Source organism: Malaclemys terrapin, chromosome 3, assembly GCF_027887155.1.
Source record: "Malaclemys terrapin pileata isolate rMalTer1 chromosome 3, rMalTer1.hap1, whole genome shotgun sequence".
Lineage (NCBI taxonomy): Eukaryota > Metazoa > Chordata > Testudines > Emydidae > Malaclemys > Malaclemys terrapin.
The window spans coordinates 75,190,070-75,217,889 of record NC_071507.1 but is presented as its reverse complement, the minus strand read 5'-3'; the positions used below and the strand labels follow the sequence as shown (position 1 = coordinate 75,217,889).

Sequence of the window (27,820 nt, the reverse complement as noted above, 5' to 3'; positions counted from 1 at the left end):
ATAGGCTGTTTGCAGATTGTTTGTTTTATCTAATAACAAAAATCTGTACAAATGCATACATTTTCAAAATACATTTAACTCTATAAAATTGCAATCAGTTTTTACCAGACTACATGAAAGCCATATCTGAATGAAACTGAAACTCTGTCCCTACTGAAATATAACAGGAAGCATACGTAAAAAGAAATATTGTTCTTTCTCTTTCTTTGTGTCTTGTGTCTGAGTTATTATGGATCATACTGGCCAAGGTTGGATTACTATTGCAAAAAATAGTGGGCATAGTCTTTGACTGAATATCCAGTTTATAAGTGCTAAAAGGAAGCAATTTCATTCACTTGTCAATGTATTTACCTGCACTCGCTGCTATAGTGCATGCTGATGTTTAATTAAATGTCTCTGCCATATTGTAACATTTAATCATTTTGTAACTCTAAATACATTAAATATATTACGCTAAAAATAAAACTGGAACATTTGGGTGTAGGAGGGGAAGACATTTACTTTTATAATAAATGAGCTTTTATATTTGATAGGTGATGAGAATAGATGGCACCACAGACAGCTCCCCCTGTTTGAAGGTCACTCAGAAGTCCTTTGGCTCACAGAACAGCAAAACAGGCATCATGTTTTTTCGCTTGAGCATGCCTATTGAGTGTGCAGAAGTATTCTCCAAAATATCAGCAGGAGGGTTGCCAGGCACTGGTCTTTTTGGCCCAAAAAGTGACTTGGAGGATTATGATGCTGATTCTGATTTTGAGGTTCTGATGAAGACAGCTCATGGTCACCTAGTGCCTGACCGGGCAGAAAAAGAAGCTACAAAACTGGAGTTCAATAACCACAAGGATTACACTCAAGAGAAACCTTCACGTCTTAAACAAAGGTCAGTCACATATTTGATCTGTTTTTGTCATAATACGGTGGGTTGGGTTCACTTTAAATGTTACTAGAAAATTCATTTTAAATCCCTCCCCATATCACCCGTAAAAGTTTTCTGTAGTGCTAAACTGACAGTCGGGATTCCTGGGTTCTATTCCCAGCTCTGCCACTGAATCATTGTGTAACACTGAGCCTCCCTTTCATCATCTGTTAAATAGAAGAAACAGAAATCTATAAAAGAAGCCTTCCTCTAAGGATATTGTGACGCTAAATGCAGTCTTTTGACATTCTCTGATGAAAGGCCCTCTAAAAGCACCAGAGGGTTTTTTCTGATCCTGTCAAAACTAGGAAATACTGAAAATTTCTTCAGAAAATTATGCTCACAAGACTTCCAGCAAAGGCCAAAGAAGCTTTGGTGAATATCTGAACTTTCATGGTCTTCTCTCATGCCCCATTAAGTGAGGCAAGAATATTCACTATGTTATATCTTTATCTTCCTCATTTTCATGGGTAATCAAACAAACCATCCCCTTCCCCATCTGATCCACAAGATACTCATACCCAAAATTAGTAACTGTCCAGACATATTACTGAAATCTTTATCTTTCCATTCCCTCCCTACTTTTGCTTATCTCCTAGCTTGTTTTGTCATGTTAAATTGTAAACTTTTGGAATACGGGCAGTGGATAAGCCTAAATCCATTTTTATAAGTGACATAAGTACTTAAGAGACAAGCTCTCATTTAAAGTCAATGGAACTTAGGCTCCTAAATGACTTTTGAGAATAGAATTTAAGCTTCTAAGCCACTTAGGCAAGCTTGAAAATTTTACCCTGTGTCTTCTGTAAAGCTCTTGTTCCACCCTTACCTGATGTGAACAATAAATAACAATCTGGACCCAACTAAATGTATTACAGGTTTATGCTCAGAAGGACAAAGCCAGATTACAGCACAAGCCACTCTGCACGGCTCACAGAGGATGTTCTGGCAGATGACAGAGATGACTATGATTACTTGATGCATACTTCTACGGTATGTCAACAGAGTGTTCATATTTTTGCTGTTTGCTTTTCTAACGTTTGCTTACCTTTGCTAGTAGAGTCTAAGTGAACACATTCAATTTTTCTCCCTTTTATCAAGGGCCATATTTTTTATGCAATTTTCTGTAGTAGTACTGTGTAGCAAAACTTGAGATCACCACACTCATTCCATTTTGACATGCCTCCTACTTAACAACAAATCCAAAACAACTCCTATTTGAAGAGCCGTAACTTAGCTTGGATCTATGCTTAAAAGAACATCCATGGGCAACAGAACAAGAACAGAACAAGGGCAGAATATGGCCCTATTTTGAAACAGCTAGTCAAGCCCAGAGCTACTCAAATGTAGAGATTTAAAGAGTCAACAACTAAATACATGATCCTGATTCAGAGTATGAAATGTGGAAGTCCCACTGAAATCAATGGCAGTTTTGTGCGTGGATCAGTGACAGGATCAGCCCCTTAAATCTGCTCAGTTTACTGTGTTTCCAGTATTTGCAGGCATAATAATGCACCCGTATGTCTATTCATCCTCTACTCACTGTAATGTGAACATACCGCCACTGTATCTGCATGTATTTTGTTAAACAAATATGCATCTTTTTTTATCCTCCTTGTCTTTCAGTTTAAATAAGACCCTTTTTTGCAGGACACGTCAGTGCAATACAAGACATCATTCTTCCATTGCTCTACTAATGAGTTACTCTTGAACAAGACTATATCTGTTCACAAAAGCTGATTCATCCCAATTAGATTGTGAAAAATAAACGACAAGATTTTAAAGCAACAAATTAATTCTGAATCAAAATTATAACATATAAACCAAATATTAACACCATGGGATATTGTTAATTTATTGACAGTACTATTACTCGGTGAGAATATTTCCTGGGCAAGAACCTGCTAATGTCTGGGTGGGCTGGATTACATCTGACTTCCATCAATATGACATGACCTTTGACTTGGACAGAGTACGCACTGTTACAGTGACACTAGGGGATGAAAAAGGAAAGGTTCATGAGAGGTTTGTTCCAATTATTTTTCTTTTTCATTGAATTGTTTTATACTTGATATGTTTTTAAACATTTAGCACCTGTATAAATTGAAAGTAATGTTTAGTTATACTGGTATAAAATGGGTATTACAGAGGAGAATCCGACCCTTAAATGTTGAGGGGTCAACCAATGAAATTAATAGGGATCAGGAACAAATAAAAGGAAGTACTTCTTCACACAATGCACAAGCAATCTGTGGAACTCATTGCCAGGGGATGCTGTGAAGGCCAAAAGTATAACTGGGTTCAAAAAAGAATTAGATAAGTTTATGGAGGATAGATCCATCAATGGCTATTAGCCAACATGGGCAGAGATGCAACCCCATGCTCTGGATATCCCTAGCCTGTGACTGCCAGAAACTGGGAGTGTATGACAGGGGATGGGGCCCTTGATGATGACCAGTTCTGGTCATTCCCTCTGAAGCATCTGGCAGTGGCCACTGTTGGAAGACAGGATACTGGGCTAGATCAGTGGTTTTCAAACGGGTATGCAGAGGTCTTTCAGGGCATATATTAACTCATCTAGATATTTGCCTAGTATTATAGTAAGTTACATAAAAAGCACTAGCGAAGTCTGTACAAACTAAAATTTCATACAATGACTTGTTTATACTGTGCTATATACTATACACTGAAATGTAAGTACAATATTTATATTCCAATTCTCATTTTTATCATATAATTATAAAATAAATCAAAGTAAGCAATTTTTCAGTAATAGTGTGCTGTGATCCTTCTGTATTTTATGTCTGAACAGTCTCCTGTTAGAATTCTGGTACTTCCTGCTTCTAGTCAGGCCAGAATTAGGCTGGCTGTTTTCATGCTTTCACGGTATTTCACCCGTAAGTTCAGGGGTGCCAGGGCCAGCTCTGGCTTTTTGGCCACCCCAAGCAAACAAAAACGGGGCGGCTAGAATGGCAAAGCAAAAAAAAAAAAAAAAAACCTGAGGCGCAGCCAGAGCCAGGGTTCAGGGGTGCTGCAGATGTGCCCCGGCTAGCAGTGGGGATGGCTCTGCGCTGCTCCGGTCGGCTGGGAGGGAAGGACGCAGGCTGCCCTGCCGGGCTTGCTGCAGGGCACTCCCCTCCTCCGCGCCTGGAGCGGAACACCACAAAAAAAAAAAAAAAAAAAAGTGGCCGTGCCGCCCTAGGATTGGGCGGAATGCCGCCTCCTACAAGCTGCCGCCCCAAGTACCAGCTTGCTCAGCTGGTGCCTGGAACCGGCCCTGAGGGGTGCATAAAAATAAACCATGTAAAATGTTAACTCCAGGAATCTCTTTTGTCTGGTTCATGTAAAGGTTTGGGCTGGTTCTTGTTTTGTCGTAAAATTTTCCGAAGTTTACAGAAATTCTGGCTTCATTGCCATCAGTGGGAGTTTTGCTATGAATGAGGCCAGGATTCCAACCATGGCGTTAATACAACATGCCAGTTTCAGCAGTACCCTGATCACTGCAACAGTATAATTTAATTTGAATAAATAGACTACAACAATACCATCCCATACAAACTCACATGCTAGTCACAAATGTATCTCTTGAAATTCAGTATCAAACGTAGTAACTGCTATATGGTGTGCGCTGGAGAGAGCATGAGCCCCGGACAAGGTCGCAACAACAATGGACTGGAGATTGGTTGTGTGGTCGATGCTGCCAGTGGTCTGCTGACCTTCACTGCTAATGGCAAGGAACTGAGCACCTATTATCAGGTATATATTTATTTGGTTTTGTCACCTCATCCAGATGAGAAAAGCTAGTAGATTGAATTTTACTAGCCTTATTTAGTAATAGAAATGAAAGGAAAAGTTATCTCCTCTGATGCGATTGTAATCCTCTCTCTCTTCTGAACCCCAATTGTGATCTTCTAGAGTTTCGCGCAGTAGTTTCAGCCTATAAGCAGTTGACACAAGTGATAGATTTCTTAGCATCAATGGTGTTTTGCTATCTTCAGTCACTGTGTATTTCTGTTTGTGATTTAGGTTGAACCAAGTACTAAGTTATTTCCTGCAGTATTTGCACAAGCTACAAGCCCCAATGTTTTCCAGTTTGAGTTGGGAAGGATAAAGGTAAATAAGACCACACTTATTCGTTTCTCTATAAGCTTAATTGTTATATCAGATAACATCCAATTATTGCTCTTTTGTTAAATTAAGTATGTTTCTGGTGTTGGGGATATATTTGTTGGTGCAATTGTATAGTATGGCATTTTGTAAGGCACATATTTTGGTTCTTGCTTGCAAGTAGGCTTGGAAATTTTATCTTATGGCACAGGATAAAACAATTTTCATAAGATTGCATCTGAGAACTTAAATATTTCCAAACTGTAAATGCAATATTTATTTCTTATGCTTGTCACCCTTCATGATGTATGTCATGCAATGAATAAAATGACTAGGTCAATTTTAAAGTATGCACTATTTATTCATTAGATCGTATCATGTCTTCTCTGAAGCCATCACATACATGGTATGAACATATAAGGTAGTCACAGCTAAAATAAATGTGAACATTGTGGAAGAATCTCAACCTTTTGTGAAAAGATTCTAAAATCACATATTCCTGCAGTGCGAATGCATGAGGTGCTATTCACATTGTGAAAGGGACGATGTGCTCATTTTATCTGTCACTATTGCAAATTTAGTCAAATTCTATAACTCTCATTATTTCACTCCCCGAACCTGATTATATTTTGTCATTCTGTAGTAAAGAACAGTTATGAGGGTTATATACATATTTGTATCACAAAAGTTACTGTGTGTATTAGCTGAATTTAATGATTTGGGATATTTAGTGCTGGATTGAGGCCATGTCTACACTTACAAGGTAACAATGGCACAGCTGCACCAATACAACTGTGCTGCTGTAGGAGTGCTTGTGTAGCCACTTTATGCTGATGGGAGGGAGCTTTCCCATCACCATAATAAAACCAGCTCAACAAACTCTATTGGTGGGAGTGCATTTTTTCACACTCCAGAGTGACAAAAGTTTTGCTGGCATAAGTGTTAGGGTAGACGTGGCCTGAGTCTCCAGGCTTACTATGGGGCAGCATGTTGCTGTGCCTTCTCAGGAGGAGCATCAGGAACAAATTGTGTCTTCGAGAGGCACGATTTTTCTTCCATCTTTTTTCTTGTTGCAGGGAGTAATTTAATAAAATAGTGTTGGCAATGTAGCATACTCCATATCTGTCTGCTCAGCCAGCTACTCTAACTGGTGTAATGCTAGCTGTGCAAACTAAGGACTCGTCCTCTCCATGTCCATTCCCTGCCCATATACTGCAGCTGGATGTATAAGTTGTGCAGCCCCTGCTCTCTCTCCCATCCCATGCTCAGAGGCATGATCTGGGCATGTCCTAGGTGGCTGGGCAGGGAGCGGTAGAGGCTTACTGCCCTTTTTATCTATAGAGGACCAGAGCCAAATCTAGCCTTCGGTGCCTATTTTTCTGAAGCTCAAAATGCCTTTATTAAGGCCTTGGTTTGGCTTTAATAATGAGCAACAATCAGCAACAAATCTTCAGAAGTGATTTTTTGTAGTAGAAGAGAGCAACAAGCCTTCTTGGAGAAGGAACTGCCACTTGTGTGTTTTTACAGCCCAAGGGGACCCTGATCCTGACCTAGACCTCTGTCCTATTGCAATATAAACAATTAGTATTGGTAGTATAAATAATATCAAAAACTGATAGAATTCGAATGTACACTTGTATAGGTAAAAAAGGTGTGGATTTTCATTTTTAAATATATCCAATGCACTGATGTCTGCTTTAGCGCAGAGTCAATTTATATGTATGGGATACTGTGTAGTCTCATGAAAAGGGTTGCAGCCCAGAAGAACTAACACAGAGTTTTTAAGGTTCCATGGAGGCCTCTAAATCCTATTCTTCGTGCTGAAATTAGCTTCTTCTGAATTAGGAGGCGGACATAATAAATAACTTGTGATGGTGGAGACGGGGGTACAATTTTTGGTCTGAATGCCAGGGAAAACCCTTACTCTTACAAATAGGGCCATGGGATCATTAATGTCCATACAGAAGAGATTGGGCTTCAGTTTTCAAGGATTCACCCAAACTGCTTGCTTCTAGCAAACTTGAATTGCACAGAACTTGAACTCTGTCTTGGAGGAACGAAAGGCTGAAGTTTCAGAGTGGGTGAAGGATTATTGGATTTCATATCTCTGGTTTCAAGGCAGCTAGATAATATTTTCACCCCCAGCTCATTACTACACCTCTAAGACATCCCCTTAGGCAAGCTCTATTTAGTGTTTTATATTTTGCTTTGAGAGCCAGCAGTCCCCAGCCTGTTTTGTGGGAGCTGCGTAAAATGCGACATTCCTACCATACTATGCTTGTTTCATTGCATTGATTTCGTATCTGTTTGCAGCACATTCGTCTTGTATATTATCATACACCGCATTGTCCTATAGTGATTATAAAACTGTCTCCTCTCTTGCTGTCTCCAGAATGTAATGCCATTGTCTGCTGGCTTGTTCAAAAGCGAGCATAAAAACCCAGTCCCTCAATGCCCTCCCCGACTCCATGTCCAGTTTTTGACCCATGTGCTGTGGAGCAGAATGCCAAACCACTTTCTGAAGGTTGATATCTCACGGGTCAGTGAACGTCAAGGCTGGATGGTACAGTGCTTGGATCCTTTGCAGTTCATGTCCCTCCATATCCCAGAAGAAAACAGGTTGGCTTTGTTTGTATGTATAAATTGAATGAGAGTAGGTGTGGGTTTTATGAGGTCAGACAAGTAGCAAGAAAATAGTCTGCTAGACAGTCAGTTCCCTTTCTCTCGTGCATATGTACAATATATATAAATACAAATAATATATTCTGACTTAGAAATGAACCCCTTTTTGCAGGCCTCATTTAAATTCAATTACTGAATTATTAACTGGGTCACATAAATATCATCACTGGTTTTATTAAACTGTTTCTAGTTGTGTTCAACAACAAGAGATCTCTTGAATTAAAGAGACATTGCCAATTAGCATTTATGACAGATTTGGGTTTTTTCTCCTCAGGGAGAAGCAAGTGCTTCTGTGGATGCCAGCACTACATAGAGATGCAGACAATGCATGCCTGATTTTGTTTTGTATATTATTTTGCTGAGAGGGGAAATATGTACAAAGCTGCTGGTAACATCTTGAAACTAATCCTTACAAAGCATTAGATAGGTCAGAAGGGAGAAAGCCTCAGTTGTGGCTTGTGAATGTGTACAATGTCTTTCAGTGTTTTTTGTAGTCTAGTAATTTACTTGGATTTTTGTGTTAACAATAATCAAACAACTCTGATATGCTGTGTGCTTTAAGGCTCTTCAAAACCCAATCTCGGTAGAATAAACCGCCTGTTTTGATTATGTTTTACATATATTCTCTTCAGACCTGTGCATGGGATATGTGGAGAGTGAGAATTAGTGCATTGTGGTCCCTAGTGAAAAACCTAAATATCATATGCAGCTTGAGTATATTTGTTAAAAAATATTGTGGGGCAAATCCTGCTCCTCCTTCCAGGGCTATGAAGGGCCTCAGAGGGAGTGGAACTGACTTGGTTCCACAGCACAGGAAGCAGGTCTGGTGTTGGGGAGCTGGAGAGGAGCAGCCACACCCCCTGTGTGCCAGAGAGGCTAGCTCAGATACCAATCAAGTTTGAGGACGGGCATGCTGGCAGCAGAGCAGGGTGTCTCTTTTTGCCCCTTTGAAATCTCCCTGTGCACGCCTGACTCCTTGGTCTTGGCACTGAGAGGAGGATTTAGCCCTAAAAGTGATTAGCTTGTATTATGATCTGATCTCACTTTTTAAAATGTACAGATGAGAGCAAGAGGTATTCATGAACTAGGTGGTTTTGAAATCTCCATTACTGTTGTGTTTCAAACTTGGAAGACTGCAAGACTGTTACTCAACTCCAATGCATATAGGTTTTATTTGTTTTTGTTTTTAAAAAGAAGAAAATTGAAAGCAATGTAAAAAAACCCAACCTACATTTATGAAAAGCCCCAAAATTATTTTTGTAAAAGTAAGCTTTTACAAAACTAGTGACCAATAGAAGCATTTCCATGGTTTTATTAATGTTAAATTCTAAAGGAAACATTTAAATAAAACCTCAAAAAATGTAATACATTCACGTGCAGTATTTGTGAGTAGACTATTTTCATTGTCCAACCTGAAATGAAAAGTAAATAAGTAGCATGATTAGTGAAAATTTAAATTGGAATGTTGTCTTTATGTTCTCAATTATCTAAATTGTTTTTTCTAATCTAAATCTAAAGGGAAATTTGTTTTAAATAAATCAGCCTGATCCTGCTCCCACTGAAGACTATTGGAGTTTTTTGAAGTGATAGTTTTTTTCAGTCTAAACAATTTCAAGGCTTGGGTCATAATTTTTAAGCCGTCCGTTGTCTATAAAATTGCAAGTTTAAATATCTGAAAGTCAGGAAGTCAAAAAGTCAAGGTCCAGACAATGGCTAATTTGCCCATGTTGCACAATTGTAGAATTCTGAATAACTTTTTTGAATTTTGGGTCCTATGTTCCTAGCTATTGCACTGATATGGAACTTCCTCTATTTTCCCTTCTTCTCTACAGGTCTATAGATATTTTAGAACTGACAGAACAGGAAGAATTGCTGAAATTTCACTATCATACCCTCCGATTGTATTCAGCTGTTTGTGCTCTAGGGAACAACCGGGTGGCACATGCTATGTGCAGCCATGTGGATGAATCTCAGCTTCTCTATGGCATTGAGAATAAGTATATGCCAGGCTTGCTTCGCACAGGCTATTATGACTTACTCATTGACATCCACCTCAACACCTATGCCACGGCCAGGTTAATGATGAATAACGAATTTATTGTTCCGATGACGAATGAGACCAAGAGCATTACTCTGTTTCCTGATGAGAACAAAAAACATGGCCTCCCTGGTATAGGACTCAGCACTTCACTACGGCCTAGAATCCAGTTCTCCTCTCCCAGTTTTGTAAGCATTAGCAGTGAGTGCTATCAATTTAGCCCTGAATTTCCTCTGGATATCTTAAAGGCCAAAACTATAGAGATGCTGACCGAGGCTGTTCAAGAGGGCAACCTCCATGTCAGAGATCCAGTAGGGGGTACTACAGAGTTTCTATTTGTCCCTCTCATCAAGCTTTTTTACACCCTGCTAATCATGGGAGTCTTCCATAATGGGGATCTGAAACACATCTTGCAGCTGATTGAGCCCAGCGTTTTCAAGGAAGACATGAGCCAGGAGGATGAGAGTGAAGTGCCAGAGAAGGAGCTGAGTGCAGTGGAGCTAAAGCCAGAAGGAGGAGAGGACGAAGTCAAAGGGGGGCGGGTGCTGAAGGAAGGTCTTCTTCAAATGAAACTTCCTGAACCAGTAAAATTACAGGTAATGACTGTGATAGTATCAGTGGATGTTCGTATATTTTATACTCCCTCCTTCCTTTCATTCAAATATTTAAAGGAACACAGCAGTCCAGCAGCATATTTCAAGCCATACACTCTTTTTTGCAGGAACATGTGCATGTTTAGTGCTGTTTTACATTGTGTTTTAAAAATATAATTGCTATTGATGATATAATTTTGCATTATCCCCTTTATTGCCCTATGATAGCAGTAGCCTTGGTGGACGTTGTGAGACCTGTTTTGAACCAAATCTGACATAAATAAAACATAGTTAGGTAGGAAATATCTTCTGAATAAAAAAATAAAATTGTCGTTTTATAAATTTAGAAGCAGCGACTTCTATATAATTTATTACATTTTCCCTTCAACTTTCTTTGGAGAATTGTGGCTATTAGTAGATACCCAAGTGAGAGCAGCTTCTAAGAGCTATTTTCTTCCTGGCTGTTACATAGTTGAGTAGTGACTGGTTGGGTGTGAGTGGACTAAGGGCTTGACTACATGGAGCTTATTCAGGAACAGCCAGGCATTTGGCCATTTTTGGTGCCCCCTGGAGCAACCAAGCCAAAAAAAAAAAAAGGCTGGCCAATCAACAGAGCAGAGAGAAAAAAACAACCAACCAAATAACAACAATAACAAAAGGCTGAACCGGCACTGGAATAATAGCAGACATAGTCATTCTGCCTCCACATGCCCAGAAGTTGTGGGAGTCATTTTGTCAGTTTACGCAGAATGCCTCCAATTGTTGCCCTGAAGCAGTGTGACTGTGTGTGATACCCCTTTCTATAAGCTATCTTAAATGGCACAATGTAGTTTCTAGGATGAAATTCATCCCTGAGCAGAGAGACAGCACAAGGCCTAGGTACCACTTAAATCCCTGGAAGCCATCAAATTAGATTAATTGGGATATAAACGGTGCATAGGCTGTGATCTGGGTGACCTCACCTTTAATGAATAAGAGATGGATGTGATTATTTTATAAAGAAAGATAAAGGAATTATATATGTATAGCCTGGCTCTTGTAAGTAATAACTTAAGAGGGGCAAATAGTAGAAGGGTGTAAACTTCGAGGAAGCATGGTACAGGAAATCTAACAAAGGGGAATGGAATGAAATGAATAAAAGGAACATATAAGCTCAGTATGGGATAAGAAAAAACTTTAACAGAGAAATCTGGAAATTTGGTTGACCGTTGAGTGGCCTCCCAAGGGGAAGTACAATAGAACCTCAGAGTTACGAACACCAGAGTTATGAACTGACCAGTCAACCACACACCTCATTTGGACCAGAAGTACACAATCAGGCAGTAGCAGAGACAAAGAACAATAACAAAAGCAAATACAGTACAGTACTGTGTTAAATGTAAACTAATAAAAAAAAAGGGGAAACGGCATTTTTCTTCTCCATAATAAAGTTTCAAAGTTGTATTAAGTCAGTGTTCAGTTGTAAACTTCTGAAAAAACAGCCATAAGGTTTTGTTCAGAGTTATGGACATTTCAGAGTTATGAACAACTTCCATTCCCAAGGTGTTTGTAACTCTGAGGTTTACTATAATGGAGATATTTAAAAAGAGAGTTTAGAAGTAGAATTGACAACTCACTAGAAAAAATATTGCAAAGTATAATCCTGTAGTGTCAGGGGTTGCACTGGATGATAAAATAAATCTTTACTATCACAATTGCTTGTGAATCTGTGTTATAGTGTGTTCACTTCTTCCTCTAAATCTACTGTGCTATCAGCAAAAAATATTACATAAAGACAGCAGAATTTTCAACAGTTTTGGCATGATCTCTCACTTGCGCATGTACACACTCTCTCCCGAAACGAAAAACTAGAGGGTGCCAATGAAACATTTAGCCAAACACAAAAAAACAGAAATGTAAGTTGCACTCTCTCATTTGAGCTGCCCTGTGGTTATTAGTTGGGCTTAAGGGGGATCTTTACTGGTAGTAAAACCATGGAGTTAAACTCCTAATAAAATGGTATTATTATTAGCCATCAGCCTAGCAACAACTGTGTTATCTGGTCAGAATTAACTTCTAAAAGGGACTAATTTAATAGGGCATTCTGCAGCTTCCGGGTACAAATGAAAAAGACGACCCACTTTGAAATAGAGACTAAGAGCATGGGCCCAAACAGCCATTTAGTGCACGGCAGGCTGGTGCATTGTAGATTCACACCTCAGCTTGCTGTGCACTAAATTGCTGTTTAGACAAGGTCTAAATCTATATTATTATCTTTTTACTCTAGCACAATTCCCATGTCCTTGTATATGTTTCTGAGGCAGAAGGATCTCCTGCAGATGGCAATTTATAAGCCCTAACACTAACTCAAGCATGACTGTATCGCAGATTACCGTCAATTCATTTGATAACAGGTTCTGCCTTATCACTTGGAGTCTACAGTACCCACACTCAGTTATATGTTAACAGAATATGTAGAGAATATTTTAAAAGTTTGTCTACTTTTTGTTGCCCTTTTTCTGGTGTTTTCTTAGATGTGTTACTTACTCCAGTACCTCTGTGACTGCCAGATACGTCATCGGATAGAAGCCATTGTAGCATTTTCTGATGATTTTGTGGCTAAGCTTCAAGAGAATCAGCGATTCCGATATAATGAAGTTATGCAGGCCTTAAACATGTCTGCCGCCCTGACAGCCAGGAAAACAAAAGAGTTTCGATCTCCACCTCAAGAGCAGGTACCACTTAAAATGGGTAGTTATTCTTTTTCCAGACTGTGAGCATGGCAGGGAAGCCAAAGCAGGGATGTAGGATCCCAGCCCAGTCAGAGTGCTGTGTCCTAACATTCAAATTTTCATTCAGTTCTCACCCTTCTCTATGCTGGTAAATCAAGTATTTAAACTTACATGATGTACAATATTCAGTGCAGTCAAGGATAGGTCATGTTTAACATTGTGTCAGTCAGCTGGTTGTGGTTAGCCCTAAGGTCCACCCTAGGGATAATCATGACATGACATCACGGGATGTGATGTTAAACTTGGTAGTCTTTATCTACACTGAGTAATATGTATTCATTAATGTTGTCTAGTGCCGTGTAATTTCCCAGCGTAGACAAGCTTTTAGAGTACAGCCTTGCCATGCTCTTATGTCTATGTATACAATGACATTATAGGAAAGTAGGCAGTTCTCAGATGAGGTTCTGCAGTAATAATAAAACTTAGCATAGACATATGTTTCTGGATTTCAGAATGCTTTACAAACATTCATTCATTAAACCTTACAACACCCTTTTTAATCTATTTTAAACATAGAGTAACTGATATTTAGAGAGATTAAGTGATTTGACCAAGGTGACACAGCTAATTAGTGGCAGAGTTGGAAACAGAACCCAGGGGTCCTGTCTTCTATCCTTTGCTCTAGCCACCAGTTCACACTGATGCTCATTTATGACCTTTTTTACCTACTCTACTTAAATGCCTGATTTTTTTTTCCTCTTCAGAAATCATAGTTCTTCTGGTATTTGTGTATTTCAGTTTACCTAAAAAATTTCTATAATTGTTTTAAAATTTATTTGCACATATTTATGGAGATAATGAGCAAAAAGAAATGCAGTATTTGCATATTAACTGTAAACCTTGTGGATACTTTATTGGTCTTCTAAGTACATATTTGGATTCCAGGCATCCTTGGCTTTACATATTCCCTTCTAGCCTATTGCAAAGTGTTCAAAAAGATGCTCCCAAAGCTTTAAACTTTCTTTTGTATTCTTTCTTTTTAAGATTAACATGCTTCTGAATTTTAAGGATGATAAAAGTGATTGTCCTTGCTCTGAAGAAATTAGAGATCAACTCTTGGAGTTCCATGAGGACTTAATGACACATTGTGGTAAACCCTGTTTTTGAATGTTTTTGTCTCTGAAATTGTATTAGCCAGATTCAATAACTTTAGCAAAACCAAGCTACCCATTAAATTATGTCAGCAACAGGTAGCTAGATAATACACAACGGGGTGTGGATTCCTCAGTCATTATAATCTAAGTGCACCCTCTCATCTGATCAGAATACAAGAAAGCACGTTACATTTTATTCGACAAGAGGAAATTTTATTCCTCCCATACAAACACCAAATAAATGGAACTTGTGTGGTACTCCTCTGAGGTTAGTGAATGAAATCTAGCTCCCGTGGGTATTGGGAAGCTCTATAGCTCTTCAGTAATATTCTGGGGCTAGAATAGCGAATGTTGCTCCTCTTTTCTTCCGGTACCATAGGTAAATTGCTCCCATTCACCAATGGGTGAATTTCACTCTATCAACATAACTATGGTCCTATTAACCGCAATAAAATGGCTGATGGACTGTAGCTGTTCCAGTTCTCCAAACACAAATGAAAATGAAAAATGAACATGCTAAAAAAACATGCTAGTTCACTTACTGAAACTTTGAGGCTTGGGGTTTTGTTGAAGACAGATGGGAAAAATGGTGCTTAAGCTCAGTCCAAATATTTTTGTTACAATAATTACATGAAATACAACAGTCTCTTTGGTGTCAAAATGTTGAACATTGTAAGAAAATAAAGTAAATGCAAAGAAACCAAACCAAGAACAAAATAATTTTTCAAATGTTAAACACGCATCTGTGGACAGTGCAGATCCAGTTAAGAAGTTCCTTCTGTTTAAATTTTGCTTCAGTCTCTTAGAGACTGACAAGACAAAGCTGTAAATAATCACCACTTCTCTATTTAAAGTTATGTATGCCCTCTTCCTCTGTAAATCACCTCTTCCTCTGTAAATCACAAGAAAACAGGAAAATTTAGCTGCTCAATTTGTAAAAGGAATCAGCAGTTGACGACCAGCAGAGGGAGGTGGCAGTTGAGCTGCTCCACATTTAAATTCTCCTCCCTCACCCCCCACATGGAGAAAGCTGGAGCCGAGTCATGTGATTATTTTTTTTCCCCTCTAACTCAGGACCTGATCCTGGAAGGGGCTCCGTAACTCAGGCCTTCAGACTTGTCTAGAACCCAATTGATTTTTTTGCCTTGAGTTCCTTCCAGGATTGGGTCTCAAACAGGAGGGCCCTTCAAGGACTCTTATTGTTGTTATGACATTTCAAATTAAATATTTAAATTTTAAATGGAAAAGAAAAGCTACAAAAAAATGAAAGAGCTATGCAGAAGCCAATGAGAAGATTATAGTAGAGCAGAGTACATGGATTTATGTAGTCAAAAGGAAACAAACAGATTATGCAACTCTAGGTTGTAGATGACTGGCTAATGATGACTGTCAACCAGTCATAATTTGGGGATTCATATGTTGTGTACTGGTTAAGAAATAATCATTTTGATATTCTTTAAATCAGACATATGGATCTGGCATTTGTGCATCAATAACTATAGAGTGTTTCTGTACTCTAACTGGATTAGACAGTTCAGTTACATTATTGTTAATTACTTCAATTCAAAGCAGTTTCCACCAGTCAGATTGCAATTTCCATACAAGCTGCTGGCCCCTTGAACATCTTGAGCAGCAGCCAGTGGGGCTGGCCCCAGGGGCCCCTCAAGGCAGCAGTTTCCCGGGGGCTCCCCAGAGCAGTAACCCCCAGCTAAAATTTAGTTAGGGGTATTTATAGTACAAGTCATGGACAGGTGACTTTTACTAAAAAATACCATGACTTAATTGTAGTCTTATCAATGACCTATGCATTAACATTTTCCTTAGTGTGAAATGCAATAAAACACCCTGTAAAGGGAATAGATCACATACCACATAAGGATTAATGGAAAAAAGGCAAATAAAATTTAAAAACAACCCAACTTCTTTATCAAAAATACCAAAGGAGCAAGCGGAATGATCTAATGTGAGGCAGAATCATGCTGTAAAAGTGACCATCATACTTTTAAAAAGTTGAATAATTCTGAATTAAAAAAAAAATACTAATGGCATTTTCACTTTGAACTCATATAGTCATAACATTTTAATATTAATTATGAGCCTGGACCAAACCCTTAGGTTTCAGTGACAGTACTTTAGATGAAACCATAAAAATGAAAAACAAATCTTGCATCAAATCAACATATTTTGGATTTTCACACCTTGTTTTTCCTAATAGCTGCCTATCACATGTGCCATGATATAATGAATGGAGTTACTTGCTCATACCTACAAATTGAAAAATGAATTAACAGCCTTGCCAATACTCTCACTTCTATAAAGCCTTTCCACTGAGGATCTCAAAATACTTTACAAACCTCAGTCAAGTGCCACGAAATCTCCTGGGATGCAGGTATTATCCCATTTTGCAGATGGGGAAACTAAGGCACACACAGGCTAAGAGACTGACCCACAGTCACACAGTGAATAAATGACAGAAGCAGACTGTGACTACAGGATTCCCAGTCCTCTACTCTAACCTTTAAACTGATATAACACCTTTGAAGCAGTACTATATATTTATTTGTTTGTAGTACACTTAGCTAACAGAGTAGAACAAAATCAGTTTGGTTATATTTTCACATTTGCACACTGAGCACAGCTGTCATCTGTTTAATTGTATTTTGTTAGTGATTTAATATTTGTTGCTTTCAGGAATTGAATTAGATGAAGATGGAGCCCTGGATGGAAACAGTGATTTAACCATTAGAGGTCGCCTCATGTACCTAGTAGAAAAAGTCACATATTTAAAGAAGAAACAAAATGAGAAACCAGTTGATAATGATGCTAAGAAGCCCTGTAAGTAAAATTAAAGTCCAGTGTAGTCCTGCTCTGAAGAGGTAGGGGGTGAAAAGTTCTGGCAGCTCCGTATATGTTATGTGTAAGAGGAAGTTAGATTTTAAGGGAAGCATCTGTGTGTACCTTTAATCTTATGGCTCGAACTCAAAGCAGGCTTAACTGAAGTTTTCGGTATGTACAATATTGGTTTTTCAATGGGATCTTTACTTCAGCCCAAGTATTGTCTGAAATGCCAGCCAAAACACTTATTTTTTTTAATAAGATATGTATCTCTGTATCCTAAATTAATAGTCCAATAAACAGCAGCTAACAATGGTGATACTACACCATGTAAATAATAATAAAAAATAATAATTAAAACTCATGCTTTCAAAACTCATGGAAAAAGTATCTGGAAGTGGAGCTGGCCACTGCTGTACAGTTGCTCTCCAGTGAGGATCCATTATATCTTCGTGCTCTTTTACACTGTCATATGCGGAAGTGATATCTATAATTTTAAAGCTAGCTTCTTGCAGCAAAATATTACTATTTGTTTTTCCTTTAATGGCATATTTTTCACTTGACACAATGTATTACATTGTACGTCAGCCTGTTAAGAAAACAAAAATATTTTTTTCTAGATTGTGCTAATTCTAATATGCTGCATAATGCATTCAAAGATACTGTTATTAGATACATGAGAAATTAATTTTGATTTTTTTCATTCTTCACTCTTTTTTAGCTACTCTTCAGCAATTGATTTCAGAGACCATGGTACGCTGGGCTCAGGAGTCAGTAATAGAGGATCCAGAGTTAGTGAGGGCCATGTTTGTATTGCTGCATCGGCAGTATGACGGTATCGGTGGTCTGGTTCGAAGCTTACCAAAGACCTACACCATAAATGGTGTATCAGTGGAAGATACAATCAACCTCTTGGCATCCCTGGGCCAGATCCGTTCCTTGCTCAGCGTCAGAATGGGCAAGGAGGAAGAGAAGCTTATGATTCGTGGATTAGGGTAAATCACTGGAGTACAGTAACAATTGATTGACAGATCTCTTACTTTCCAATTATTTGTCTCATTGTTATCACTTGGGTTATGCATATTGTTTGACTATAAATATGTCTGTCTGTGGTTTAAGGAGACTAAAAAGGAAGTTTTGGGTTGAGATAGGAGCTTCTGTAGTTCTAAGATCTAGGCTTTGAAGCATTGTTAACAAAGATGCCTTTTGAATAGTAGTAAACTGCACTATAAGTCTTATCTTTTTGGAAAATTCATAGAGGGGAGAAGCAAAAGTGAGGCGCTTTACAGTCCTACAGTAATACGTCAGTCATATTTGAAACACTATAACTTCACTTTAAAGGATAAAATCAGGATCAGCATTCAGACCTTTCTATAAATTGAAAGGATAGAGGCTGCATACGCATATAAATAGCCCAGCCATCAGTAAAGGTCACCCTGGGACTTTCAACACCAAAAGCCAGAGGTTTCATCCATTTGAGTTTAAAGAGAATACATTTATTTGTGAGATGTTAATGGGCTTCGTAGTTGCTGGAACCAGCTACCAGGAGAGTCATGATTGCACTCAGACCCCAGTATATTCCATAAATCTTCTAACTGCCAGCACAAATTCATGTTTCTGAATTCACTAAAAGTTAAAAATTGGATTTTCCGCTTCAGTTTTTTATTGTTGCTTGAGGCAGTGTTTTTTCTCCTCTTGAAGGAGCATAGCCCTGAATGCTATGTAACGGCCATTAGTTGTGTAAGAGAACAAGAAAGAAGTTTTTACCCAGCTTTAATCCCCACACCGATTCCTCTACCAGGCTCATAGCTTGCCCACTATTAGACCTTGCATCTAGCAGAGCACACCTAGAATGCACATCCAAAACTAGCCTCTTTTTATGTCCCCCTCATGTTGACTATGGACCCAGAGCATTTTCAGTCCTGATTAACTAATGCCAACTTTATGTATGAAGTTGTTTTGACACAACAGGAACATTTTAGTTCCTCAGAAATGCCTTTGGTGGTAACTATTGAAATATATTTGACTTTTCAATAGCAATTACACTCTGTACACATCTCTTAACTCTGATTCTGCATGATGAGCTGAGCATGCTCGGTACCTCACAGGAAGTGCTGGTCAGCTTGCCTCTTACATTTTCTCTCTTTTTATGTGGCTTCAAGCATTATATATTTGGTGGCATTATTTTATTACAATGTACTTTTATGAGCAGCAGTGAGATTCCTTCCAGAGTATGACAGTCAGTAGAGAAGTATGGGCAAAAGTGATTTTAAATGAATGAGATAGCATCTGCCTACTTGAATTAGAACTTCCCTACATTTTCTTCCACTGAAATTTGTAATTCTGTGTAGGTCTAATTATACTTGCATTTCATTATTCATAATGAAATCCTTTATGTATATAATTTAATCATTTTAACGCTCATAATGTAGTTAGTACTATTTTAATTATTTGAATTACCAAGTAAGCCACTAAAACTCTGACCTTTTCCCTGTAGGTTTATGATTAATAACCATAGGGAGTCCTCAGATCTATTCTGAGAGAAAATGTGGCATAAATCCAAGAATGCTTCTCAGGCCCAGGTGCTGGAACTTGTAGGTATCATAAAAGCCACAGATCCAGGCACCCGTCTGCTCCAAGAAGGCCTCCAGATCCAAGAAAGGTTGGAACTGGGGGATGCCTCAACTCATTGTCGGTGATCTGTGTGTCATTTTCCCCCCTTTACCCTGGCAGTTCTCCTGTATCCATATGTTGTCCTGGTTCTGATCAAGACCTCGTGAAGGCAGCATTCCATGCTCTATATTTGGTGTGGAGGTCTGATACTTTGCCCATCATCTTCTGGTATGAGCCAGGCCATGATCTCCTCTGACTCTTCCACCTATCTTTGTTTGAGGAGTCTCCTATGAGGGCCTATAAGGCTGCTCTTGGTGATCCCATCTCAAATGAAATCAGCTCAATTTTGAACTCTTATATTTTTGAAATGTTGTGTCTGACTTGTCTCAGACTCTTCAGAAAAGTTCTATCCTAGTACAAGTTTAAGCTCATGACATATCTGATGGATTAGTTTAATTTTACCAAAATTCGAAGTATACATTTTTAAATTGCCCTAAACATTTTTTCTATGTATCACCTTATATCCATTCTTAAATCCACACACACTGCTAAGATAGCCCTTAAGTGATCTATTCTCATGGCAAAGAGCTCAAAGTACCCTGTCTTAACAGTTCAAGAGGTAACTGTATGGCCATGTACATAGCACCTCTGTGGGATTGATAGTTGGCTAGTATTTAACTAAATTATGCAATTGAAAACCAGAGATGATAATTTAATTGATTCATGAAGTCAACACTTGCAGAGTTCATAATATCTGCTCACTGAAAGAAAGCCATGTATCAATTATTGTAAGGACAGTGACCAATTACATTCTATCTCAAATAAGTATAAGGCAGATATATCATAGCTAGATGTTTAAAATGAATAAGGAAAACAATTCCATTCTCATTATTTTCCACCAGTAAAGAAGATACAAATATGTTTCTGTTGTCTCTAGCCATTCCTGTATCCGGGGAGTACAGCTAACAGTAAAATAGCTTTTGACCATCTGAGAGCTCAGACCAAGATATTTGGCTTAATGAAAAGGCTGATGATATTTAATCTTTGCTCAAGCCTCACTTTCATTCTCATAAGTGTGCCAAGTCTTGTGAGGAATTCATTGTCAACGATCCCTCTTTTCCAGTGGATAAATGGGAGCATTGCTCAATCATATTTAAAGTCACAATTATCTTTTTCATCATAACAAGAGAGACAAGGGGGGTAAGGTAATATCTTTTATTGGATCAACTTCTGTTGGTGAAAGAGACAAGCTTTTGAGCTACACGGAGCTCTTCTTCAGGTCTTTTTCATCATAATGTTATTTCACAAAATACTGCAGAGTCTTGCTGAGTTGTCACACTTTATAATATGCTCAGTAATTATGCCAAGTATTGTAAGAGTTATGCTTTCAACGAGTCTTTGTTCTTGATACCACTGGCCAATCCTTGAAGTGTCTTACATGTTCAGGACTGCTCAGTTCCCAACGAACAGATCATGGCCCAGGGCACACAGAGTAGATGCGGGGAGTGGCACATAGCATGAGCAGCTTTCCTGGGTTGAGATTCCAGGTATACAGATCCCATAGTAACTTTGGCTGGGTCTACACTACCCGCCTGAATCGGCGGGTAGAAATCGACCTCTCGGGGATCGATTTATCGCGTCCCGTCGGGACGCGACAATCGATCCCCGAATCGACGCACTTACTCCACCAGCGGAGGTGGGAGTAAGCGCCGTCGACGGAAAGCCGCAGAGGTCAATTTTGCTGCCGTCCCTACAGCGGGGTAAGTTGGCTGCGATATGTCAAATTCAGCTACGCTATTCGCGTAGCTGAATTTGCGTATCTTAAATCGATCCCCCCTGTAGTGTAGATGTAGCCTTTGACCTGAAGGCTTGTCTGGGGAACAGGAAGAGGGGACACCTAAGTCATTAGGGGCTAGTAGAATTAAGCACTACTAGTAATATGACAGTTGTCAGCTACACTACAGAGATTGTGTAGTGTGGCTGATGCATCTGGTTTTTGAGATTGTAGTGTTCATGTTTTCAAGCTTTTCTTCACAACCATTTTTTAACTAAAGCTGAATTACATAATCAAATAACTCCAGGAGCAGAAGCTAAAAGAGGAACAACAAATATCATAAGACTCCCAATATTATCAGGAGACTTAACTATACTGTTGCCTCAGTTATAATTATCTAGTCATTTTTCCTCTGACCTGAGGCACATTGCTTTCAAATTTATTTCTAAGTTGTATATAATTTGAAGGCTTGCTACAGCTTTTAAATTGTAATTACTTTAAAAAATATTCATGTTTATTAGACATCTCCGCCTTTATGTAAAATAATATTGACAACATAATTTTCAAAATTGGTGCTCATGTTTAAAGCTGCACGGCTGAAGTGCAGTAGAAAGGAAAGAATGTGCTCTTGAGCAGTAATTCATTTAGGTTAACATTTATTGTTGTTATGATTATTGCTCTTTATGTGGCTAATACTTGATGACAAGAGGATAACTGGAATTAAAGACATGTCTGCGCTGCCCTGAAGTTGGGGCTATTGGGGTGTGAATAATACTGTAACTCCCGTGTGTGCAGCTGCAGAAATGAACTGAAAGGTTCCTATTTTGCATGAGTGTAGTCCTGTTTGAAGAGGAATATGGGTACGTCTACACTTACCGGAGGGTCCGGCGACAGGCAATCGATGTTCTGGGATCGATTTATCGCGTCTGGTTTAGACGCAATAAATCGATCCCGGATCCATCCCGGAAGTGCTTGGCCGTCGACGCCGGTACTCCAGCTCGGCGAGAGGAGTACGCGGCATCGACAGGGGAGCCTCCCTGCCACGTCTGGACCCGCGGTAAGTTCGGACTAAGGTACTTCGAATTCAGCTACGTTATTAACGTAGCTGAATTTGCGTACCTTAGTCCGAAGTGGGGGGTTAGTGGGGACCAGGCCTATGTTAATGTAAACTAGGAACCTTTCTGTTCATGCCTGCAGCAGCCACACGGGGATGTTACAGACAGTACCTTGGTGAATACGGCTATTCACACCTCTGTGAGGCAGTGTAGACATGTCGTAAATTCTCTTTTCTACCCATACTCTAAATTCTTTTCTTGAGCTTGATAGGAGATTCCACAGGCAAATGCCTAACGCGCATGGAGATGTAACAGGCACATTTCTATGGTATCAGTACTGCTAGTGCTGTTATTTGGGACAATGTTTGCAAATGTGCATTCTCCTACTGGAAAAAAAAATTCCTTCACTTCTGTCATGTATACTACAATCTTTTAATTAGACAGAATGAATCTTAGAAACTCTGATTGCAGAATAATTGTTATTTAATGGATAATTAAAGCTTTCATTCTCACATCACTTTGGGTTCCATTTTCCATTCTTTACTCAGGCTGAGCTCACGATGACTTCAGTGGGAGTAAGGACTGCAGGACTGGGCTTAGACTGGTTAATTTATTAATATCATTTACCCACAGCTCCTGTTTTGCTGCATTGTTTTCCTCTTTGTGGAAATCTTATTGCTATTCTGTGAGATAACCATATTAGGCTTTTATTCCACTATGACCCTTATTTATTAACATCTCTTTTTTTAATTAAAAAACACATCTAGCAGCCAGACCAATTTTATTTGGGTAATCCAGGATGTTATATTTATGAATTATCATATTAGTTACATCCATGTAAATTACTTCGTATACAGTACTAAGCAATATTTATGTGGCAGGAAAATAAATTAGAGTAAATATCAGATTTAGGCTTAACAAACAAAAACAAACAAACAAAAAAGGAGGTGGCACATGCCTGTGGAGTGGGAATGTCAGGGAGATGTTAGATTCACCAATTTCAAGGCCAGCAGGGACCATTATGATGATATAGTCTGACCTCCTACATAACACAGGCCGTAGAACCTCACTCAATAATTCTTTCTTCAAGCCCATAACTTCTGTCTGAGCTAAAGCATATCTTTTAGACCGACATCCAGTGTTTAAATCAAGACTTCAATTGATGGAGAATCCACCATGTCCTTGGTCATGGCCCTCTAACCTTATGGATGTCCTAAAACAGGGGTAGGCAACCTATGGCCCGCGTGCCAAAGGCGGCACATGAGCTGATTTTCAGTGGCACTCACACTGCCCAGGTCCAGGGGGCTCTGCATTTTAATTTAATTTTAAATGAAGCTTCTTAAACATTTTTAAAACCTTATTTACTTTACATACAACAATAGTTTAGTTATATATTATAGACTTATAGAAAGAGACCTTCTAAAAACATTAAAATGTATTACTGGCACGCGAAACCTTAAATTAGAGTGAATAAGTGAAGACTTGGCACACCACTTCTGAAAGGTTGCTGACCCCTGTCCTAAAGCCATGAGGAAATGCTGCTAATCCTGGGGCTTTTGTGAAAGGTGCTAGACCTTTGCATGACCCCTCGGGTATCTCCTCCACCCACTCAGAACCAAATGCCTGTCTGCCTGCCCCTTGGCTAATTTCCTTGTGGGTTTTATATGGAATGATGCTGCAGAGAATATCTCTACTTGTCACCCCCGTCTATGCCATCCAGTCACATTACCCCTCAGCCCATGGACTGTATGGTGTCCAGCAAGCAGTCAGGGGCTGGTGGAATGATGCCTCTTTGGCTCTACCCCCTTCCCTCTGACAGATTTTGGGCCATAACAAAACCCTTCCTGCAATTTTTTTCACCTTCTGCAACACATAGTAAAGGGGATGGCATGATCCTGAGGGCCAGACTAAATCCAATGCCACCCACCTTCTGTACTATCGCGGCTTTTATAACTCAGACAAGATCTCCCAAATTGTTCAGTGTGTGTGGTTGAGGAGGGAATCTTGAGCACCTGGTACGAAAGCCGCATGACGTTTTTGCTGAACACAGCCCTAGGAGTTCTGTTCTATCAGATTGGTATGTATGTAATTCAGGTGCACTGAATGCATGAACTGTATGAATGTGCTGAAACCCAGCTAACCTATTAGGAGATGAAATGTCATGCCATCATCATGATGAGCTATTTTCCACTGGATTTGCAGTAAGGCCTCTAACTTCACTTATGATCTCTGTATCATGTGGCTTTGAGAACATTCCATGTCGGTAACATACAGTGAAATAAGCATTCAACCCTTCGTGCATTTTCTAGAATTTCATTAAATTACAAGGATTGAACTCAATCAATAAAATTCAGTAACTTCTAACACTTAACTTTATTTGTGCCCAGTCCTTCTGTCCCTGTGCAAACACTGGGGGTTATACCTAAGTAAGAACTGCAAGAGCAGGCCTGTTCTTCAGACTGGTAGTTGTGTGAGTATTATGTAACAGAGAAATTAATATATGTTCCCTGAACAGTACATTTTAATCTATTTTCTTATTATGTTTCTTTATAGAGACATCATGAATAATAAAGTGTTTTACCAACATCCTAATCTTATGAGGGCTCTAGGAATGCATGAAACTGTCATGGAAGTGATGGTAAATGTACTTGGCGGAGGAGAATCCAAGGTAAAGAATTTCATTGGCAGGAGAGAGGGAATTTAGAATGTGGCCTTCTAAAGCTTTGATCCTGCAAGGTGTTCAGAAACTGATGAAAGTGCTGAGAGCCCTAAACTCCCATTCTTTTCCCATTGGCACAATATAGGGCCAAGTTCTTAGTGAGTAGAATCACCTTTAATAGAAAAAGTTGTGTATCTTCTAATTATTATCCTGATAATATTACATTACAAGGATCCCTTTTTGCTTGTGAATTTAGAATAGAATAAGAGCAGTATTCTCACATGGGAAAGGAAGGACAGCCAAAAGCATTTATAGCCTATTATATTTTATAGGTATTGGTTTCAAAGGATTCTTGATCTGCATGGTATGTGGAAAAGAGTCTAATATATATATATATAAGCAAAAAGTATATTTAGGGATTTCCAAAATGAAGAGCGTTTTAAAGTAAGACATTTTTCTGGAAACATCTGATTAGAGATGGCCGTAACATCAGGTTTTTCTTCTGAACTTTCCCATACTTCAGTGTTTGAATCTAGGGTTTAAGTGTGAATCCAGTTCTCTTTCTTGTTAAGGCCACAATCTGTGCAAATAAACTTAATGAACCATGCACTTGCTCAGAGCCCCATTGATTTCAATGGGGTCTGCCCTTGGAAGATAATTTTGCAGGATTGGTACCTAATTGTGTTTTTAAAAAAAATACCCGAAGATAAATATGTAAAAGGACACACATACAATGATTTTTTGGTGATTGTATACATTTTTGCAGCTCTAACTTAGTCTTGTTTGTCTAGGAAATCACCTTCCCTAAGATGGTGGCAAATTGCTGTCGTTTTCTATGTTATTTCTGCCGCATCAGCAGGCAGAATCAAAAGGCTATGTTTGATCATCTTAGTTACTTACTGGAAAACAGCAGTGTTGGGCTTGGTAAGTAGTAACATAAAATCTATCCTAAATTTTGTGTAAAATACTGTTTTAAACGTTTTCATTGATTTATAAGTTATGAACAAACAGAAAAACAGTACAAAAAAACTCCAAACCCCATGTTTAAAACAGTCCTTCCCACAACATTCTGCTTGGCAGCATGATTTAAAAAAGCAACAACTTGACATTTCTATATTATTAAATGTGAAAAAGATCTTATGAAACTGTATTTTTAAATGCAGAAAGCCCCATAAACAAACAGCTGCCCACCCTACATGAATTCAAAATTATGGACACAAATTTCAGCAAGAATATCATTTCATGTCTTTGGGTTGGATTGCACCTTATAATTACCCTCTCCCCCACATCTAAAGGGCAGAGTCTATTTGTGCTGCCCCAGGAGCTGAAGATCTTTTACAGAACAGTTTTACTGTAAGAGTCACCATTCAAAGCCTGCTTCCCCCTTTCTACAGAGATTTTCCTGGTACAGCTTTTCTCCCTCTGCACGCGGGCCAAGATGCTCTGGGTTGTACAGGGAAGAGGCAGAGCGAAGGGTCTGGCCATCTGTACAAGGGGAATGGGAGAGTAGCCAGTGCTTGTTCACTTGCATAGGTGTGGTAGGCAGTTCACAACAGAATCCTAAATTAAGGTTTTCATGCTAACATTAACTTATCTGTGATGCTTATGCTGAGGCTCAGAAATGGCACAGAAATGTGAAATGCCAATTTGGTTTTATTTTAGTGCTTTTCTTCTGGACTGCATAGTTGTATCTGATTATTTTCATGCTCAAAAATTTAGTTACCATATTTTTTGTGTTTAGCATATTTTTGCATGTCAGAAGCATAGCCCAAAAGTATGTTTAGAGTGAAAATAGTTAAATTGTGTTTCTACTGGGGTTAGTTAATGTTACTGTGATAACTTTTGCTAATATTATGTTAACATTGGGGGAGTTGCATTTAATTTCCATTTTTTAAGAAAAGGGGGGGAAATCCTTTTATTTTAAAGCTGAAAAATAAAATTATCCATAACTCAAACAATGTCCAAATGGATTTTCTTTAAACTTTCCACTCACCCTCCCCTCTAAAACAGTAATCATCTTCTACCTGAAATGAAGAATTTATATATGTAGACTAAAAAGTTAATTTTGCATAAAGTTCTCATTGAACGAAAACACAAGGTTACAAGGGAACTTGATATGAGGCTCACACTTGGAAAGTTCAGTACCATAAATGCTTATATTATAGTGTTAATAATGGTACTGGTAAAAAAAAAATAGTGAAGTGGTATCTGTGTAATAAAATTCTGGGGTTGTCCCCCAAGTGTGTCTAGAATGTCTGTTTGTTAGTATGAAGTGATAGAAACAGCTACAAGCATTGTTGAGAGCTCTGTTAGGGTATGTCTACACTACGAAATTAGTTCGAATTTATAGAAGCCGGTTTTATTGAAATCGGTTGTATACAGCCGATTGTGTGTGTCCACACAATAAAATGCTCTAGGTGCTCTAGTCGGCAGACCGCGTCCACAGTACGAGGCTAGCGTCGACTTCCGGAGCATTGCACTATGGGTAGCTATCCCACAGCTATCCCACAGTTCCCGCAGTCTCTGCCGCCCCTTGGAATTCTGGGTTGAGATCCCAATGCCCGGATGATGCAAAACAGTGTCGCGGGCGGTTCTGGGTACATGCCGTCAGGCCCCTCCCTCCCCCGTCACAGCAACGGCAGACAATAGATTCGCGCCTTTTTACCTGGGTTACCTGGGTTACCTG

The 27,820-nt window shown here is 38.9% G+C and overlaps 1 protein-coding gene across 1 annotated transcript in view; it reads left to right on the top strand.

The window, feature by feature from the left end:
- The window catches only part of RYR2 (ryanodine receptor 2), a 687,809-nt gene that overhangs the window by 423,743 nt on the left and 236,246 nt on the right, over positions 1 to 27,820 (top strand). The window contains exons 31-43 of the mRNA XM_054022704.1: positions 534 to 880; positions 1,792 to 1,906; positions 2,778 to 2,938; positions 4,510 to 4,669; positions 4,940 to 5,026; positions 7,413 to 7,639; positions 9,535 to 10,336; positions 12,847 to 13,047; positions 14,089 to 14,194; positions 16,890 to 17,033; positions 17,755 to 18,028; positions 25,029 to 25,143; positions 25,926 to 26,058. Coding sequence (XP_053878679.1) covers positions 534 to 880; positions 1,792 to 1,906; positions 2,778 to 2,938; positions 4,510 to 4,669; positions 4,940 to 5,026; positions 7,413 to 7,639; positions 9,535 to 10,336; positions 12,847 to 13,047; positions 14,089 to 14,194; positions 16,890 to 17,033; positions 17,755 to 18,028; positions 25,029 to 25,143; positions 25,926 to 26,058 — 2,872 coding nt within the window. The remainder of the gene's footprint in view (positions 1 to 533; positions 881 to 1,791; positions 1,907 to 2,777; positions 2,939 to 4,509; positions 4,670 to 4,939; positions 5,027 to 7,412; positions 7,640 to 9,534; positions 10,337 to 12,846; positions 13,048 to 14,088; positions 14,195 to 16,889; positions 17,034 to 17,754; positions 18,029 to 25,028; positions 25,144 to 25,925; positions 26,059 to 27,820) is intronic.